The 19964-nt window shown below is 42.8% G+C and overlaps 1 protein-coding gene across 1 annotated transcript; it reads left to right on the plus strand.

Annotated features, from left to right (window-relative positions):
* Positions 1-4711: 4711 nt before the first annotated feature.
* Positions 4712-19287, plus strand: ZC3H6 (zinc finger CCCH-type containing 6; the record flags this gene model as incomplete). Its single annotated transcript, XM_010083608.1, has 11 exons — positions 4712-4892; positions 6230-6355; positions 7390-7645; positions 9276-9397; positions 11078-11194; positions 12624-12735; positions 13275-13384; positions 14171-14424; positions 14797-15317; positions 15629-15868; positions 16861-19287. Coding segments are annotated over 11 exons (3541 nt in total), but the record flags the coding sequence as incomplete, so codon positions are not given.
* Positions 19288-19964: the final 677 nt, after the last annotated feature.

The raw sequence follows: 19964 nt of genomic DNA on the forward strand, positions 1-19964 counted from the left end.
TTTGAAATGCGACCTTTCCTCAGCTGTGAATCAAACCTACCAAAAATGGGTTTAACAAAAAATAAGGTTTGATGATAGAGGTTCACCTTTTGGTTGTACAATTTAATTCGTTTAAGTTCTTCAAACATACAGAAGCATGATCCCATGTAGCACCTTGTGTATCTGCAAGCGTGCTAAGGACTTCTCTTAGGAGGACTGGAAAAAAAGTCCCACAGGGAAAAAAGCCTTTTGGTTTTCTTCTGATATTTCAGAGCTACAGTCATTAGTGTGCTGAGAAAATACCTCTGGTTTTTGTTTCTTGGACTTAAGGAGCTTGAGTTGTAAATCTGCTTTGAACATAAAGAACGCTATTTTTAAAAATGACCCAGGCTAAGGGCAAGAGAGGTGAGGTTAGAAGTGACACTGTGAACACCAGAGTGATGGTGAGTTACTTTGGGTGTGGATTTCTGTTCTCCCCAACCAAATATTTACATCACAGCTCTTGCGGTGATTTCACCAGACTCATTCTCCCTGAAAGATAATTTGGCTTCTGTGCCTTTGTAATCCATTTTGACCATGCTCTAGAAATCCACTTGGGACAGTGGAAATGCTTTATGGTTTTGTTTTCACCTATCCATCAAGCTCCGAGTATCTGGAGATTGTGGGAGAGGGAGTGATCCATCAGCGATCTGAGTTCTTTCTCCTGCATGTGGAGGTGAACCAGAGCGGTTGTGTGTGTACCTAGTGCTTGGACAGGGGCTGATTGGAAAGATAACAGCCGGTGTGCTGCCTTTTCTTCAGGTAGGATTTGTTTAGCTCGTGGAGTCTCGGTGATCTTATTTAATTTTGCATCCCCTGTGCTGAGGACTGCAAGAGTGCATTTGCTGTCCCAGGGGTTGTGGCAATTTGTTCTAATCATCGAGGTCACCCGGGGCTCTTTGTGAAGCAGTTCCCATCGGTCAGGCAGCGGTGGCCAAACACCTCCAAGCAGCTTGAACTGCATATTTAATAAAGATGCTCTTCCAAAAGGACTTTGAGTGTGCTGGGGTGGAAGGGCTGGGTAATGCTAGTGAAGGTCTCTGGTTTGAGGTGAGCTAACCTCTCCTGCCATGTTCCACGACAGAATTTTATACCGTGGGTCTGCACTGTAACAGGTCAGGGATTAACTTCTGTTAATCTGCAAACGCGTTCTATTTAGTTCAGGCTCTGCAAACACAAGTCTGGAACCCAGGAGAAGAGCACGTGGCAGAAGTGAAAGGTTGCCAGTGTTTGTTCTGCAGCGCAGGGGCTGTCCTGACTCCCGAGGCACGTGCTCCGTGCAGGCATCAGAAGCTGTCCCCCCACCCCAGCTGGCTGGCAGTGTTTCAGGGAAGGTTCTTCTTGTGGTGTATTGTTTCGTGGGGTGGGGTAGTTGAAAGAGACATGAATCTTGAAAATTACAAGAAAATGACACTTCCTTGCTTTTCTAGATCAAGAAAATTCTGGTTCTTGCGTGTCAGGCCTTTCCAGCAGTCGTAGAAGCACACTGACGCACTGTGCACGCCCAGAGTGTCCTGTAAGCGAGAAGCTGGCCTTTGCAGAGCGCAAGTTCACATTGTCTCTCGTTAGGCCAGTGCTGGGACTTGTTTGCTGCAGGCATCTGCCAAAGGGAGAGCAACCTAAGGCTCGGACCCATTTCCTAGAAAATCATCTGCTCACTGTGTTTTTTCCAGACCAGCTGTTTGTTGACTTTCATTACTCAGGGTGGAAAAGGAGGTATTCTTGGTTCCCAGCACCGACAGCCCTGCCCAGAGCTGCTGCTGTAGCCAGCTCTGTGGAATACATTTAGGAACGGAGCTTCTAAAGGGGTAGGTTCTGCTCTCACTTTCTAGCCTACAGCTCCAGGTTGGATTTTAAATGGGAAAAAAAGGCCGATAAACCCCTATCACTTCCTTCACACTTTCTTCAAAGAATAACTACAGTATTTCCAAGAAATGATACATTTTTTACCATCATCTTTTCAAATTATATTTATCCACACTTTTTTTTAAAAAAAAAAACATTCTTGAAGTTCAGTCCTTGGAAAATTTTAGGATGTTGTGGAATGAATTTAGTCATTTGGGGATTAGAGGATTTCTGTAAGCTTAGCTTTGACATGCAACACAAAGGGCAGTGTTACTGAGCTTCTGCACGATTCTTTTACCTAGAAGGTTATTTGAGTCCTGGGTGCATCCCAGAACTGTAAATGTATGATGGCAGTTCCCAAAGGAGCTGGTAACTGGCAAATACTTGATTTCCCAAAGAGCATTTTCCGTTGGCATTTTGCTTAAGAGGATATTTTAATTGAGTAGACATCCTTGAACAGAGGGAGTTTAGCTTGAACTATTGTTTTTTCTCCTAGCTGCAGGTGTTTAATAAATATTTGTGTTTCAGTTTCATCAGGCACACTTTATTAGTCAAGTATCTCCTGGAAAGATGCAACAAATGCTTTATTGAGGTACACTAGGTACTTCAGATTTGTGGAGGAATGCTGGAGATAATGGACACCAGTGTTTGAAGACAGGATTTATTTTATGCTTGGGAGACCTGTTCTGAAGATCCTATATCTCTCCTGGGTGTTCTGTTCTCCTTGGCGAGGCAGTGTAAGGATTGTGGATGAGCAGATCTCCGTCAGCACCTTGTAAAAATCTAGAAATGGGTTCTGAAGCCACCTTTCTGCTTCACTTTGGGTGCCTGCTTGGTTGTGGGCATACTTCTATTATTATTAATTCCCATTGCCTGTTCAAAAGCCAATGTTGACTTCGCAGCTTCCAGTTGGTTTATATTTGCACTAAAAACCAGTGTCCTTTTCCCCATGTGTCCAAGTAAATGCATAAGGCCATAAGCAAACCCCGGGATGATTGCACCTGCAGTATAGCTGAACTTAAGATGCAGCAGCTGAGCAGCTTTGCTTACCTTCTTCCCGAGTTCCCTTTTGTTTTCCCAGCATCCACGGGTGTATTCAGTGTGTTGGAGTCTGTGCCCACTTTTTAATATTTTTACGTTTGATTGCTTCTTATAAACTTTCCTTCTTTCCAGTCCTGTTACTTCATGCTACTTAGCAAAACAAAACTATTTTCAGTACTTGTCCAGAAGATTATTTTCTCCCCTGTTCCGGAGTGCTGCTTTCAGTCACTGGATAGGCTCACTGCCCTCGCGCATGGCTTAGAAATGTTCCTCGAGTCCTCTCCTCGATCGGGAGATGCAGCAAAGCATCTGCGTGAGGCTGGGATGTATGTAACTTGGCTTTATGCGGTGGGCTGCCGCGAGGTGATAGGAAGGTGTCGTGGTTGCTGTAGGTATGGTGTAGGATCCCACCGATGGTTGAGAGTTAAAGGTGGTACCTTGAAATTCATGGGTTTCCTTTGTTTTTTCCCCAAAGTCTTTATGCAAGTGGGTAATATCAATGTGGGGTTTTTTTATTTCTTCCATTTTTTGGCTGGTTAGTGCTCTATAATCAGATCTTGATTTTTTTTTTTTGTTTGGTTTATTGTTGCTTTTTTTTCCTCTTTTTTGTTTGCATTGTGGTTGTTAAGAATGTTTAATTTAAGAAGTTCCAGAACATACCAGGTGACAATACAGCAGTCGTGTCTCCTCCCCATTTCTTCTCCCTGGCATATCCATTTACTCCTCTGATAAAAAGTCAGAACTTTGGGTTGCTCCTAACTTCTTAAGGCTGAATTCCTGAAGCAGCGGCAGTAATGGAGAAATAATTCTATAGAGCCAATTATAAACGCTTAAAAGCAGTAAATTCTCCCCTAACCAAACCCCATGAAAGACCAAACAGTCTTACGTAATCGTAGAAACTTTACCCTCTACTGACATAGATAGGCACAAGCCTTTCTTTTATTTGGTCTAAAAGCACTTAAGGTGTTACATTTCGTGGTGTTCTATTTTTTTTAAAATTATTTTTTAGCTTTCAGCTGGCGGGGGGTGGAGTGAGCCAGCAGCTGTGTGGGGTTTTGTTGCCAGCTGGGGTTAAACTATGATACTGCTCCTTTCTTGTCAGCTACTGCTTGTGATTTCTTTTGAGGAATCCACTTAATCACTAAGTTAATTCTTTTTGAAACTGCTCATGACTTTGGCCATCATACCCTAGATACTACAGGCCCCATCTTTAGTTCCAGGAGCTGGTGTGTTGAAGGAAAATGCATTTCTATTACTATGCACAGTTTTTCCTGCGGTGCCCAACCACTTTTGTCATTATTGCCACTCTTAATCGTAAGGTTTCGAGAGAGTTTTAATTGCCTTTATTTGTGACCCCATCTGTTCTGCAAATACAGCAACACAACGGCACGTAATTGTAGTAGAAGTATTTCTAGAAAGGGTTAAACTGCCTCTTCAGTTCAAAATGTTTTTAAGGGCAATGGAGTGCTTTATATTGAAGCAGGGTTTTTTTTGTATAGGTTGGAGAAAAACATATAAGAAGAGAAGGCCTTTGTTCTGAGAAGTAAAGAAAATACATAGCTTTAAAACTTTTTAGTTTTGCAGGACGGTTCAAGGCCATTGAATGGCTTGCATTCCATTTTTCTTCAACTATGAAAAAAATTGTAAAATCCTTGGGGCGTTACATGTATTTAAAAGTATATGCATATGTATAAAAACCTAACTGGTGGAAAGAAATACCGTGTGTGTTTGTTTTTACTGTGCTGTTGGACAGATGAGATGGATAGTAACATGTTGTTTTATTGTATTGATATTCTTCCTCCTACAGAGAAGATGGAGAGCTAGAAGATGGTGAAATAGATGATGCAGCATATGAAGATGTGAAAGAACATAGTTCAAAAGGTGATGATAAACAGAAGAATGACAAAGGACATAGAAAATCACGGAAGAAACGCAAAAAAGAGAAAGAAAAGAAAAAATCAAAAAGGAGAAGACGGGATAAGCATAAGGTTAGGAAATGCAAACCAAAATATTCCAGGTGCTGCTTTTAATTTCAGGTTTCCAGGTTGAGACAAGAATCCAGGGATTTAGAGAAGAAATCTAAAATGGTTTTATTACTATTTAGGCAGTCTTTGGTCTCTGAGGGCAAGTTCTGGGATTTCTATCTTACCGATGCACTTCAATATTAAGGAATTTGTTTAAGTAGGCTGGAAGTGTATATTCACACATTTCAGTGATAGGTGAGAGACAAGTCATTAAATAACCCAGCCATAGCACATTTCAAATGAGTTTGAAAACTTGCTTGTTAGCTTTGCCTAAATGCCTTTTCATGACCTTGGGTTTTATCTGTTTATATTTAAAAGAAGTACAAAATCAGACGCAGCTGTAACTTCTTATTTGTGATACATATCTTCATCGGATGCTTATGGATTTCAATATTCAATATTTCAGTAGCAGTTTACAAAGCACTGACGTCTACGAGCAGTTTACTCTGCCATTGTCGGTGGCTGGGATAGTTCTGACGTTGAAGTGTTAAACCACCTTCGTAAATTGTTTCAATCTTAAGGAGCAGTGCCAGTTAAGCACTGGCCGTGACAACAGTGATGCTAGCTGAACTATAGGGATTGGAGACTTTTTTAGGATAAGAGGCAAAATCTAAATGTATCCATTTCACTTTTTGTGCTAATTATCATATTTATGGGAGGAAAATACTTCATGCTTGTTAAGTGAATCCTTTGGTCAAATTCATTAAGATAATGTGTCTAATATATATTTTAATCAACTTAAATAAATGCAAGAGATTCACAAAATTTTAACCTAGAAAATTAAACCTGATGTCCTTTTCTAAAAATCACAGAAATATAATATTATGGTGTGGTTTCCCCTTTAATTTTTCTGCAAAACAGTATGTCTTAAGTAAAACACTTGGAATGCAGTGACGCTGGCTTTTCTCCCAGCAGAAAATGCTAAGCCACTCATCATTTCCATGGTGGTATGCACACACCTAGCCATCTCCCAGACTTGTTAGCCTTCCAGGGGTGCCCCTGCTGTGTCACAAAGAGGCAGGGCTCAGGCAGACCCGCAGGAAGCTGGTATTACCCAGAGAAACCACACGGCCCTCAGTGTTGATGTTCGGAAGCCTCATCGGACAAGATCTCTTTCTCTGATAAAGAGAGTGGGTCATCAAAGAGTGTGCTTACTTTAGCTTCCCCCAGCAGCAGAGCTTTGGGAGACTACAGAAAATTATTTATTGGGCTAATGCTTCCTTTAAGTCCATATCCAGCAGCCCGGTTAGACAGGGAATTATATTGACAGTGTCTGAGACCACTGTTTTCCTCTTTTTCAGCATAACTCCCCTTCCAGCGATGACAGTTCAGACTACAGCCATGACTCTGATATTGAGCGCACAGAACGACCACATAAAAAGAGTAGCAGCTCTTCCTACAGAGATTACGATTCTTCGTTCAGTCAGGTAGTATTTTTTTAAAACTAATTTCTCATGTCTTTATTTAGGTGTAACTTTAAAAATGCAAATGTAAATGATGCGGTTTTTGAAGGCTGACTTGATCACAGCGCCCATTCTCACAGATTTCTGGAAACATGTCTCATTCTCATCTCCTTGGGTAGATTTGCAAATGTAAAGCATTATCTGTGGCATGACAGTAGGTGGTGTAAACAAGCCTGATACTATTTTTTCCTCCATCAGGCAACAATTAAGGTATCTTTATTATTGCTTGCATTGGATTTAGACTGTACTAAGAGGAAGCAGCTCTGGGAAAGCCACCTTTACATATCTAGAGTTGATTCTGATTTCTGATAGTTCACTTTGTCGCGGCTTTTGTCAGTCCGTGCAGCTCGATAGCCGTCCTGAGAGCACTGGGAGAACCAGAATGCATTCTCCAAAGCTGAGACAGAGCAGCTAGAGGCTTGATGAAACTCCAGCACTTCAGAGGAGAGAAGACTTTTCCTTTTAGCTTGAAACCATTCCAGAAACCCCTAAGCCAGCCTAATTTATTAACAGGCTGAAGATCCTTCTCTGCAGAAATGGGAGAAGGGACAGTGCTGGCTTTGGAGTGGCCATAAGCAGTATTTCATCCTGACAGAGACGGGACAGATTACATCATCTGTGTCCCAGATCGTCAGGATTGGCGATCATGAAGGGAAAAAAATTATTTTAATCATAGTTCAGCTAAGTAGCACTTAAACCACTTAGAACTGAGTATGTTGAAGTGCTTTGTCAACCTCACTGACAAGTTTTCTGGAGTATAGATGCTGATGCTGTTCTTTTTTAATCTTTTTTCCAATTTTGATGCATTCAGAATCAGAAGTAGTGATTTTTACTGAATAACTGGTTTTCACAGTGTGTTGTTGATGGTTGTTTGTGCAATCTGGTAGACAGCATGACAATAAAACAGTCTGAAAAGAACTGGTTTGGTAGAGCAGTTTGGAGGGGTGTTTCTTTGCAATATCGAGTTGCTTCTAACCAATGCAATTCCTTTCATACAGCACGGACACGTATCGGGAAATTACATGAGTTCGCAGAAAATGCAACATAAAAAAAATGTAAAAAGTAAGGACTATGACGACTACAGTCATTACAGTGATGAAAACTTTGGTAATTATAACGAGGAAGAAAAGGATGAAGATTTTGCTGATCAGCTTAAACAATACAGGCAAGCGAAAGAGACTTCCAGTAGTGATTTAGGACCTCCGTACCCAAAAGAGCCAGTGAAAAAACAGGGGATGAAAGGGATCCAGAAAGGTAAGATGATTTGAATCATGAACTGTAGTAGTGCTGCAGTTGTGTCATGCATCATGTCAGGATGTTTGTCTTGAGAGTTGAATGAAGAAAGCTGCCAGCCGTGGCTTTCCTATGAGCTTACGGTCTCCCGTCAGTAAGGGGTAACGCTGCTTGCTTCTCAGGAAGGAGTAATATCGTGTGGCCACACTGATGTGTATAAAACCCCGTTAAACAGCCCAGGTCTTTGTTGTGTGACTGCTTCAGTAAGAAATCACAGGGCTGTGAAGTGACTTCTGGTGCAGTTTGTAAAAGTCTGAGATGGGACTTGACTGGGGGAGGGCAGAATGTAAATATGGGAATTCCAAAACCTAATTAGGCCAAAAAAAAAGTAGCTATAAATTTTGATAGGTGCCTGAATACTTTTACCAATACAGCTCACAAGTATGCTGGCATCCTTTTGTTTTTCTTTTCACAACTTTTCTTGCATTCAAAGCTGGGCTGATACAAATCCTGGTGGAAAGAGTATTCCTCTGAAGCAACGTACCCCTGAAAGCGTCCTGCTGCCCTTATGTCGTGCCTTACTTACATAAGCCCAGTTACGCAAGCATTCTTGTTTGCACCTTTCATTTGGTGTCCAATCGTTTCCTTACCATTCTAATCCCTTTTTCTATCAGATCAAGTTCTCATTTCAGAAACACTCAATTCCCTTTGCAAACTTTTCTCCCTTTAATCACGGCTAATAGTTTGTTTCCCAGGCAAACTGGAGCAGGGTGTTGTATGACAGTACAAATACCTTGGCAGCTCTCAGGAAGACACTGTGTGTTACACAGAGGTAGTAAGCTGTCTTCCGTTTACTACAGTGAGGTTTTATTACGTTCTGGTTTGGTTCACAATAAGATAAACTGGCAAAAGGTTGGCAAAATCTTTTTAGGTGAGACAAAACTGGCTTTTCATATACTGCTTGGTAATACTGCTTCCAAATCTCTGTCTGGAAGCCATCTGAGATGAAGTCAAGGCGTTCTCACTGGAGTCAGCCTTGCTGTCTGGGGGTGGCTGCCACCTGGAGCGGGTGTGATGTCCGCGGAACTTTCTCATGGGTTTTCTTTGCTTTTAAATTGATGAGTAAGCAGATATTCTGTCTCAGTGTTTTGAGTTGAGACCATGACTCCTGGTGTGCTGGTAGCTGGATGATTGCCCTCTTGAGGCTTTCAAGCAGTTACCACTAAACATTTTTATATTCAAAGCTGTTCTGTCATATTTATTCGGTTATGATCCCAGGTTTCTTGTGTGTTGTGACAATGAAACAAGCACAGAGACCTGGTGTTAATTCTGCTGCTTAGTTCTGCGTTCAGAAAGAACATGTCTGCACCTCTAATTGTGAGAGGCTGCTTTGCACAAGATGAATTTTACGTTCAGTTTGTCAGCCTGCTATTGATCTGAAGAGCTTTTCAAAGAGCAGGGCAGTCGCACAGAATTACAATTGGCTGGTGTAGCTGGACTTGCCAACTCGTGATTCAAGACGGTATTTAGGAATTCAGACTGCAGGAAGGTAGATGTTCGGTTTGTTAGCTTTGTCTGTGCTCCGTGTCACTAGGTAACCCTTTTTCTTTATTTTCTGAGGTCACTTAAAGAGGTCGTTGCTGTTTTTCAGGTATTTCTCAAAGAGGTAACAATTACAATGTTGGTCGAGGGCGTGGAATGCAAAAGAAATTGAAGCGTAAAGATCGTGGAAGGGGCAGAGGGGGCAATAAAGGATCCGATGGCTTTCATGAGGTACGTGGAATCAGAGTGGAATTCCTAATGTAGTTGTTTCAAACGGCTGAATGCTTTAACAGAAGAGTATTTAAAAATACCTGTCTTTAAACTTCTTTTGCTTATCTAGAAAATTGCTAGAATTTCCCAACACTTGTACAAAGTATAACTGATAACTTCAGCTAATCCGTAACTTTCTTGTTTTTCTTGGAAATAGGAAAAACTAGCAGAAGGTGGTTTGTGCGCTTTGGTTTTGAACAGTGCATGAACTTCAGTGTTAACTGTATCTGAAATAAGTTGTTTTGCTACTACCAGTTCACCTCAGGTTTTTCAGCAAAGAAAACAGACACCTTCACAGCTTTTGCCAATTTTATCTGAATCATGAATAATTCTCCATATCTTTCCATAGCTGTGACTGTGGAAATGGAAATATATCTGACCTTGGTTTTCATGGAGTAATTCTGTGCAGAGGAATTAGAGAAAACAGTGTTCATTGTTGCCATGGTATTTGTCATCTTCTCACTCTAATCTTCATTTAAATGAAAAGCAATACACAATTGATGATTAATGGATCAAATCCCTCCATGGCTAAAAAACATTATTTAAGCCAAGTGAAATGGCTGTGCTTCTCCTCCCTCCTCCCACGGCTGGCTCCTGGCTAGTGCAGCGATGTGTAGTTCACCCGTGCTAATTTCTCCCGTGTTCTCCAGCTGGCCTAGCTCTCTGGGGCTCCTGGGTGCTCCAGATCGGATGATCCTTTCCCTGCCCTGCATGCGGTAGGGAGAAGGGCAGCAGTGTCATCTGTTAGGGCAATGCCTCGTTTATGGCACCTTCCTGCAGGCAGGTCCCAGCAGGGCTGGGAGGCGGAAAACAAATAGCTGGGCTCCTGGCTGCAGCGAAATAATGAATTCTGCGACCCAGAGGCGGGGCTGTGTGGTGTGGTGGGGTAAATGCCGAGACTTTTGAGTCCCACCGCGACGTCGCTGGGATTCTCGGGGACGCAGTGGGAGCGTTTCAGACTCCTTGGGCTGTTGTACCAAGTGCTTTGTGGTATGGGACGGTTGCTGGTTTGCAGTGCTCCCAGAGAGACTTGGAACGTCGTGTTTCTGTGATATTTGCGTTAACCTTGAAGAGGATCAAGTGTTAGATTCAAAGCTGTCTGGAGTGGCGGAGGTTTCTCTGGATTTGATGTGTTCAGAGTAGAAAATGGATCTTGACTGTTCCAGGAGTGGCATTTACAGCTCAAAGGTTTCGGCTTCTCAATGTCAACAAAATCTGCAAATCATTCATAATGTTAATGTTTGGTGACATTGCTTCATTGGCCGAGGAAGATGACGCCAGCACTTGATGTGCTGCTGATGGTGTGTGCTCACAATATAAGAACCACATCCATTCCCTTTCAGGGGTTCCTGCTCGGCAGTCAGATCCCTGCTCATTTTTGTGAAAATGGGAAAATTATTGTGGAATTGTGCTTCCTCTCTGCTTTGCCTCATGGTGTAAGCAGACAGGTTGCTTTTCTTCTCATGGGAGAAAAAAGGGAGAATAAAGAAGATAGATAATGTGGAGTTAAGAACCGTGTGAGAATGATTATATGGTATAGTTAACCACATTTTGGGGTGACTAGTGCACCGAGTATGCTCTAGTATTTTTGCAACTGCATTTAATAAGTAAGCATCAGTAGGATGTTCATTTGTCTTACAGGATGGCAAACCAGTGAAGAAATGGGTGAATATGAGTCAGGAGTTCATAAATCAGCATACAGTGGAACACAAAGGCAAACAGATCTGTAAATATTTTCTCGAAGGGAGGTGTATTAAGGTAATTATGCCCTGTGTGGGGAGAAGATGCTCCATTCTTTTTAACTTGACCTGATGCAAAGAAAACGCCTATGTTGAAACTCAGCGTTTTGTTTTCTGTTGTTTTGAGTATCTATAGATAATGCAAACAGAAATACTTGTGGAAAAAAATCCCCTTCTTTTACACGTTTTGAATTACAACAAATTGTATTAAAAATTATTGTGTTTGCTTATTAGTATATACAGTGAAAACATCTCTGATAGTATCGTAAACTTACACTGACAGTGTGTCACACGTAAATATACATCAAATCTTCCACGTATGGAATCTGTACATAGGCAATGATTGCTGAATGTGTTAGATTATTTCTCTGTTATGTGCTAATTTTGGAACATTGAAGGAGTTGCTTAATTATGCTGAATTATTTCTCTCTCTAAAGTAAAAAGTGGGGTTGTAGTAATAGTTTCCCTGCCAAAGAACTGAAGTCATCTTCCTTCAGCCAGCGAGTGGAAGGCAGCAGAAAGAAGAGCATGCTATTCAGAGCAGTCAGCTGTCAAGCAAAAGCCCTAGCAAGAGAGTCTCTTATTACATAAAAAAAATGCTTTTGCTTCCTTTTGAAGCTTATGCTGCTGTGGAGTTGAACCCTCTGATGTCAGACTAGTTCAGTCAGTTATAAAACACTTAAGAAAAACCGCATGCTTCTCCAGTAAGTGAGTGCGTCATTTCTCTTTGGTTCCACTGTGTATTTAGAGATAGAACTGTTTCCGTTTCTTTTTCAAACGGTGAAAGGAAGGGTGACAATGAGTGTATATCAGTTTTTTCCCCAACCGGGGGCATTGAAAGCAATGCCTGTGTTGCTGCCTTTCTGTATTTCAGTATGCCGTGCTCAGTAAGATGAGGATTTGCTGCCACCTTCAGTTTTCAAACAAGTGGCTGAAAGAGCACTTCAGTGTATTTTTCATGAAAAAAATAAAAAAAAATGCAAAAAACTCTCCAGCAAAGTAATCCTAATGTATAGCGTGATATGGCTGATATAAACTTGGTATTGTTTGGACTCTCTTTTGGACTTTTTAAAGTTCTCCCACACACCCTTGAAACACAATCAGCTTTTCTGATCAAGTGCATAATTGTTTATGTGGAAAACAATTTCAGTAAAGTATTTGTTTAAATGCCTTTTGAATGTGACCTGTTTGGTGGAGGCAGAGAAGAGAACTGGAACTGTAAGACCAGCTTGTCTTCCACTGCATATATTCTTTTCAATCCTGATTCAGGAATTGTTTCTCAATGTCCAACCAAATTCACAGCTTTTAGGGACATGCTTATAATGCAATTCTGTGTTAGTAAAGATAAAAAAATATAAATTCAGCTAAGGAGGATGTTTTTCTTTAAATACGAAATGGAATTACTCAGCATTTCAGATCAATAATGTTTTTTCTTTTTTAATTTATAGGGAGAGCAGTGTAAATTTGATCATGATGCAGAGATTGAAAAGAAGAAGGAAATCTGCAAGTTCTACATACAGGGTTACTGCACCAAAGGAGAGAACTGCATTTATTTGCACAATATCCTTTAAAAAACCCTTCTGAATTAACCTGAAAGTTTCTGTTTACTCTTAATTGATGTGAGTGATTTTTAAGGGTAGCTACAAGAAAATTCTTTTTCTGCTCAAATACTCAGGAGGAGAGAATACATATAAAAATTGCTGGTTTGGTTTTGTTTTTAAGGATTTTTAATATTTTAAAAGATAAAAACCTTTGAAGTTAGATGCGTTTGTCCACATACTTTTAAAACCCTGATCTGTTCTTGTTTGTGGTAAAGGACTTGTGTTTTATGCTGGAATTGAGACCTTCACCTTTTGATCACAGTTCTAGAATCAAGTCAAAAGTAACGCTGAGGCCACAGTATGTAATTATTAGGAGAAAGTTAAAAGGAGCTAGGAGGTAAGTTGGTTATTAGCTTTCAAAATTCTTAAGGTACTGCTTTGGAAAGATGAAGTACTGGTGAAGAATTGAAGGGTAGTTGACAGCTGGATTTCATGAACTCGCCAAACAGCACAAACTAGAAATCAGCCTTTGCTGGGATTCCTTAACACGCTGCTTACATGAATTCCCTTGCAAGTTCTACCACACAGGAGCAAAATGCTATCAAGGAGATAAGTGCAAGTTTTCTCACGCTCCCCTGACGGCAGAAACAAAAGAGCTGTTGGATAAGGTGAGTGATTTGTAGTCTGTAAGCACAAGGTTTGGTGCTAGAAGGAACAGGGGGGAGGTTCCTAGAGATTTCGGAGGGATTCTTGGGGAGCGAGATGCTAAACACTGACGATGTTAAACTTCCCTGCTGCTCTTCTGTGACCAGGTTCAGTGCCAGGAATTCCCCTTGCTGTCCGTTATTCAGGTATTTTTTAGCCATGTCAGACTCGTGTATTTTCACAACTCGGGTTTCTGCCCATGAGCTCTTTTGTGTCCCTTTCTGTGGAGATCTTCACGTACTCAGTAACGAGACGTGTGGCTTTGACATTGTCTACCTTTAGCTGCCTGGGAGTTAGATACCATCTGACTTCTGCACTCTGGGTGGAGAGAGGAATGAGGTGCCTCCCCTGAATGATTCATGAAATCCTGACCTTTGGTTTAAGTAGGCCATTGGTGTCTCTCTCCAGTTACTACACAACAGGCCTTTACAGAAAAGCGACGTGAATTTAACACAAAAAGCATTACAAATCTTAGAACTAAGTCCTTCAGCTTCTGTCACTTTAAATTACTGTTCAAAGGAAATGGATTTGTGTGAAGTTGTCCCTTCCTGGCTACAGAAGTGGTTTTCCTTCTTCCTGGCTGTGAATCGGCAAAACAAGTAACAGCAGATGTATAATTCCCCTGAGTTTGATGTCAATATGTGATAGGATTGTAACAGGTCATTATATTTAAATGGAAGGTGCGAGACTAAATTGAGATGCACATACTGCAAAATTTATGAAGTGTTTGCTACATTGCTTTGTCCTAGGTTTTGAATAATGAGGAGGAACCACAGAATGAAGATGAGAAAGAACTGGAGGAACTCCGAAAGCGTGGCATAGTTCCTCTCCCTAAGCCACCGCCGGGTGTTGGGCTGCTGCCAACCCCACCAGAACAATATGCATTTTCCGAGTCTGACATGGAGAATTATCAAGATCCTTCAGGAGACTATAAGAAAATCCCATCTCTCTTTGAGATAGTTGTGAAGCCTACCGTGGATTTAGCACACAAAATTGGAAAAAAGTAGGTTTTAGAATTTTGTGTAGAATTCTCCTTAAAACATGGCTGCGAAAATATTTAAACAATGCTCTTAGTTTCTGTCAGAAGTATTCTGAGTATATTGCTAAGTTAAATGAGCTGTCAAATACTGGCTATCAATTATTTACTGATTTAATGCTTCCCACAGCAGACAGCTCACTGAGCCTTGACCTTCCAGAAGGTCCCTCCCTTGGCTCTTGTTTTGGCTCTGTGCCTGCCTTGCCTGTCTCCATTTGCAGGTTGAGCAAAGTTCATTCTCTTCTGAAATCTTTTTTATACAGTTAGCTTTTTCTTGACAGAAGCCAACGATCTTTGTAGGTACAAAATTGGATTCACTAATTTTCTTTTTGCCTACAGGCCACCGACTTTCTATAACAGCGGATCACCCCCGCGACCGCCGTTCCAGGGAAACGACCCGCATTCTCAGCATATGTATAATCCAGGGTCAAGTCCAGGGCCAGGACCCGGCATGTCGCAAGGACATAATGGGCCGCCAATGCACCCGGGCTCCCCTGGCCATCACCCGTGCGGGGGGCCTCAGGGCCCCGGGATGCCACAGAGCCCTCCTATGCAGGGCGTGCCGCCAGGCTTCATGGGGCCGCAGAACCAGAGCGGTATGCCTATGCAAGGACAGCAGGGTGGGCCCCCTCTCACGCCACCGGGTCTGGGTGGCTCTTACAACGCACCAGGAGTTCAAGGACATATGATGAATATGCCAAGAGAGAACCACTGTCCTCCGGGGCAGCAGTACCAGCAGATGCCTGGCGATCGGCAGCCCAATATGAATTACGAGCCTATTCAGAACCCCACTGATTTCTATGACAATTACTATTCTCATCAAGCCGTGCATAACTTCCAGCCAGCTAATAACTCTGGTGGTAAGGACATTTAAAAACTGTTGTTCCTCGTGGTAAAGACATTTAAAAATTGTTCTTCCTCAATGTGGCGCTTTGCTGTTGTGCGGTATTAAAACATCAGGGCTCCAAAGCTGAGCAGCTGAAAGAATTTTGGATAGAGAGCCAAACCTCTTGGAATATCTTCAGTGTATCGGCTTTGTCAGCTGCTGCTTTCCAGTCGTGTCGTATAAGTCCCTTTAGATTTGCTTGATGGTGTTTTATGTTGTGTCTCCTCTGCTGTAAAAGCTTGTACAGGATAGCTGCTGACTGTTTTTGGTTTTTTTGTACTGCAGATGGCACATGGCATGGAGAATTTACAGATCACCAGGCTCACCTCATGGCCCAAGAGTCGCATCAAGGTGGAGGCGAGTCGGACTGCATGAGCAGTCACATGGGCCATAAAGCAGGCATCAACGTACCAGATTTTCTTCCGGCGATGCAGAAAGCCCTTTATGTCAGACTTAGTCAAAAGCATCAAAGAGATGGAGACTCTGTCAGCAGCCAGGGTCAGAGGGCAATGAGCAAAGACGAAGGTAAGGATAATTTTGTTAGAGTTCTAAACGTACTTAGTGACCATGTGTTAGCCTGGAACAGATCTGTTGACTTGGATTTTCATCATGTTGCCGTTCACAGTTATTCTGGATGCACAAGTACCAACTCACATAATATTTTCATCTGGAAATACTTGCTTTTCTTCCCAGCTTGTTCTAGGGTTTTAGTGTAGGCTTAGTTGCTGCATTCCAATTCAAAGTAGGAAGATGTGTGGATAATTTTTGGATATAGTTAGCACTTTGAAAAGTCCATCTCTGTTGGGTAGAAGTAGTGCTGGGGAAGCCTGCATTACTGTGCAGGAGGTAGTGGCGGTGGTGGTGGGTTTCGTCTTCATTTCTCATTTTGCCGAGCCAGAGCAGACCACTGGGCTCCTTCAGTGAGCAGGCAAGTTCAGGATGTGGTCCTGAGCACGCAGCTGTGTTGATGAGGCTTTCCAGGAAATTGCATATGGTAGCTGAGAATTTATCATCTGAAATTAAATATCTGTATTTCCTCCCTTCCTGAATCTTGACCTCTCCCCAAAACCTGTGATTTGGATTGTAGGAAGGCAGCACATTCCACCTTTGTAACGTATCTGGTTTGGAGAGCACTGTAAGGTGCCGTTTTACTTTGCCTTCTACCATCCTACAATGAAGGTCACTTTCAAGACCCAGATGTTAAATGTTTTTAACTAGTACTGGTAGAAATAATTCTTTGAAAGCAAGTTTTTTCCCCAGATAAATATTGACAGATTTGTGGAGAGAACGCAGCAGAGTTTGGGAGTATCTCGACTCGCTACAGTTTTTTTGTGATGCCAGTTCGTAATTTAAATTGATTTTTGTCATTTTAGATGATGGTTGTTATAATGCAGGGAGTGATGACGGAATGTCAGCTCTTCTCACATTGATTTTACTGAGAAGTTACCCTTTATGTGTGAAAACGTGTTGTATTTCCTGGTGATCATTTGCTTGAATAATTTTTTTTTTTTTTTCAGATGACAATGTCAACTGGTATTCCAGTAGCGAAGAGGAAGAGGGAAGCAGTGTTAAATCAATACTAAAAACCTTAAAGAAGCAAAGTGAAAATTTTAGGAACCGGCAACAGCATTCCACAGAGCAGCACATGCTTGGTATTCCCACTGATCCCAGGCTGGCGAAAGAAAAAGGCGCAGGGCCTCAGGCTGCCGACCCGAGACTCCGGGCCTCTCCGAGGTCCAACCCCCGAAAGCCTTTGGAATCCGCGTCCCTGGACCCCCGGCTCGTACGGGATCCCAGGATGCACAAGGTCAGCGAGGGTGGTCACGCCAGCTCATCCCTCGGGGGAGCGAAGCTGGATTTACACCACGCACACGCCGGAGTGAAAGTCAAGCAGAAAGGGATGGATGACGATGAAGAGGACTCAGAAAGAGAGCTGAGAGAACGAGCTTTTCTCATTCCATTGGAACCTCTGCCTGGCGTAACATTAAGGGATCCCCGGTCTCAGCTCCGGCAGTTCAGCCACATCAAAATGGACGTTACCCTGATGAAACCAAACTTTGCTAAGCATATCGTGTGGGCCCCCGAAGACTTGCTGCCGATACCTTTGCCTAAGCCTGACCCCGTCTCTTCAATCAATTTACCTCTTCCTCCGCTCATTGCTGACCAGAGACTTAATAAACTGCGCAACCTGAAAAACGATCCCCATCCGAATGCCATGCCAGCTGACCCACGACTAGCCGCAAAGGCAAAAAACAACTTAACGGGCCGGAGCGGCTACTTGGATCCATCTGCAGATTCCCATGCCAGTAGCTCCAGCAAATTAGGAGATCCTCGCTTACAAAAAAACGTCGATCCCAGACTCCACAGACTGTCGAGCGCAGATACGCATCACGGAGTCGCAAAGGATTCCCACCCTGCAAAGTTTGACCCCCGCCTCACCAGATCTGCCGCCAGCTCGTCGCAGCCCTCGGAAGCTGCGGCTGCTAAACCTGACCCCGACGCTCTGCCTCCATACGCGCCCAAATTAGCATCGAGCGGCGGCAGGCTGGGAACTCCGGGCTCGATACTGAGTGGAATTAGTTTGTACGATCCACGAGATCACAGCTCGTCATCGGACACAGCTCCGGCTAGTTCAGGAGAGAACGGAGAGAACCAGAAAAAAAGTATTTTGAAAAATTCTGGTAAGAATGAACCCAGTCTCTCGGAAGATGCATCGGTGCAGAAGGCCGCCTTGAACGTGGAAAAAAATACAGAAGGATCAGCAGAAGCTGCTTCAGATAAAGCAAATAGCAGCAGCAAATCTCAGGCTAAACACTCCAGCGCTGCACCTGCGGTGCATAATCTTCCTATCCAAGCTTTGTCGGGGTTAATCAGACCGCAGTACAGCGACCCGAGGCAGGTCAGACAGCCCGGACAGGTAGCCCAGACGCAGGAGAGCGATCCCAACGGGGAGTCGGATGATAAGTCCTTAAAAGATGTTTTCAAGACTTTCGATCCAACCGCTTCACCCTTTTGTTAGCAGTTGATTTTAAGTCTTTTTACTGTTGTGAATATTGCAGTTTTCTGCTGTTTTGTAACTGGTTTACCTCTTTGCTTTATTTATTTTTAAATTATAATTATCAACACTTTTCAGCTGCTAATCTCCGAACCACATGCAGTTATACAGTATGCTCTAGTGTTTGCAAAGCTGTGGTATTTTCTATAGAATACTTTTCCAATTTCAGGGAGACTAATAATTGACATGTAGAAAGAAAATCCCCCCACGTATCGTGTTAGAGCTGAGAAAAGCACTTTCATTGTAAATAATTCATTAAGAAAGTCCGGAGAGCTGTATATGTGTGAGCTGTCTCTTTCCTAAACGCCATTTAGCTATGATTGCCACGTTTGTATGATGTATAGACCCAAGCAATATTATGTACATGACTGTGAGAGACGCTGTTTGACGAGGATTGTCCGACGCATCAAGCCAAACCGACTTAACAGATTTCAAACCCACGGAAATGATGTAAGAGGAAAACGTTGCTCCTCCTTTCCAGATCAGTTGATGGAAGACATTGACAGTTTTTATTCATGCAGTCCCTACTCTTAGTGTAAAAGAGACCTATATCGCATATTGAGGATGAAAAATGTCATATCTTTTAAAAGTATTTTATTCTATGCTGTATATAGAAGAAATTGTGAAGTACATAACTAGAAGAAAGTTACTGTTCAAAGTGGAGAATACCTAAGTTGTCTAATACAGAAAAAGGTTTTTATTTAATTTTTTCACGCATACACGATTCTGATTAGTGCTATGAGTTACATTGTGGTGTTCATGTATTTCAATGTATTTTTGTATTCCGCTGCTTAATTTGTATTGCTTTTTTTGTATCGATGTAACTGCAGTACTTGTATTCATGGTGTCTTTACGACATTTTTAACAAAAGAATTAAAAAGGGTACAGTTAAATCTGGGAACGACTGTGATGTTGGCGTGCTGGCAGCGAGCTGAGCGCTGGGGAAGGAGCAGTGGGGTGGCTGGAGGATGGAGCTGACTCGGCCTCTTGCAGTACAGTTGCCACGCCGCTGGATGGTCAGATGGCGGAGGGTTTTCAAACCCACCTGGTGCCGAATCCCAGCAGAGTGAGCCTGGGATCGCGCTGCTGGCGTGGAGAGAGTCGTCACTGGTCTCCTGCCGTTCCCAGCGTGGCTATGAGAAACGTCACGCTGTTCTTTCATTGCTGAAGGTGGTGCGTGCCAAGAGCGCAGCTCTCCTCAAAGCCTCTCTTGTTTTGCCTTCTGGGGCGCTTTTTACCCAGAGGAGATGTAGTCGTACCCAGCTAGCTACACTGACAATAAAAATTGGCCGTCTGCTCCATTGCCACCCGGTTCCCGCCCGCTTGGGATGTTTCTTTGCATGAAGTCTCCTCCTTGGTGGACTGTTCCTCCTTGTTGCTGTTTGTTGGCCCCAGTAGTGCTTGCGACTGGCACAGCAGAGTGTTTGTCCCTGATGCTGAGGGTTTGTGTTCTTGTGCCTGTGAGAAGAGCGGGCAAGGGTACAGGTGTCTGGTCTTGATGGGCAGAGCTTGGCTGAGAAGCTGCAAAACACGGCTGAGGGCAGTAATGGTTTCTGTTTGCCGTCC

The sequence above is a fragment of the Pterocles gutturalis genome, unplaced genomic scaffold (assembly GCF_000699245.1).
Source record: "Pterocles gutturalis isolate BGI_N339 unplaced genomic scaffold, ASM69924v1 scaffold1980, whole genome shotgun sequence".
In the NCBI taxonomy this organism is placed as follows: Eukaryota; Metazoa; Chordata; class Aves; order Pterocliformes; family Pteroclidae; genus Pterocles; species Pterocles gutturalis.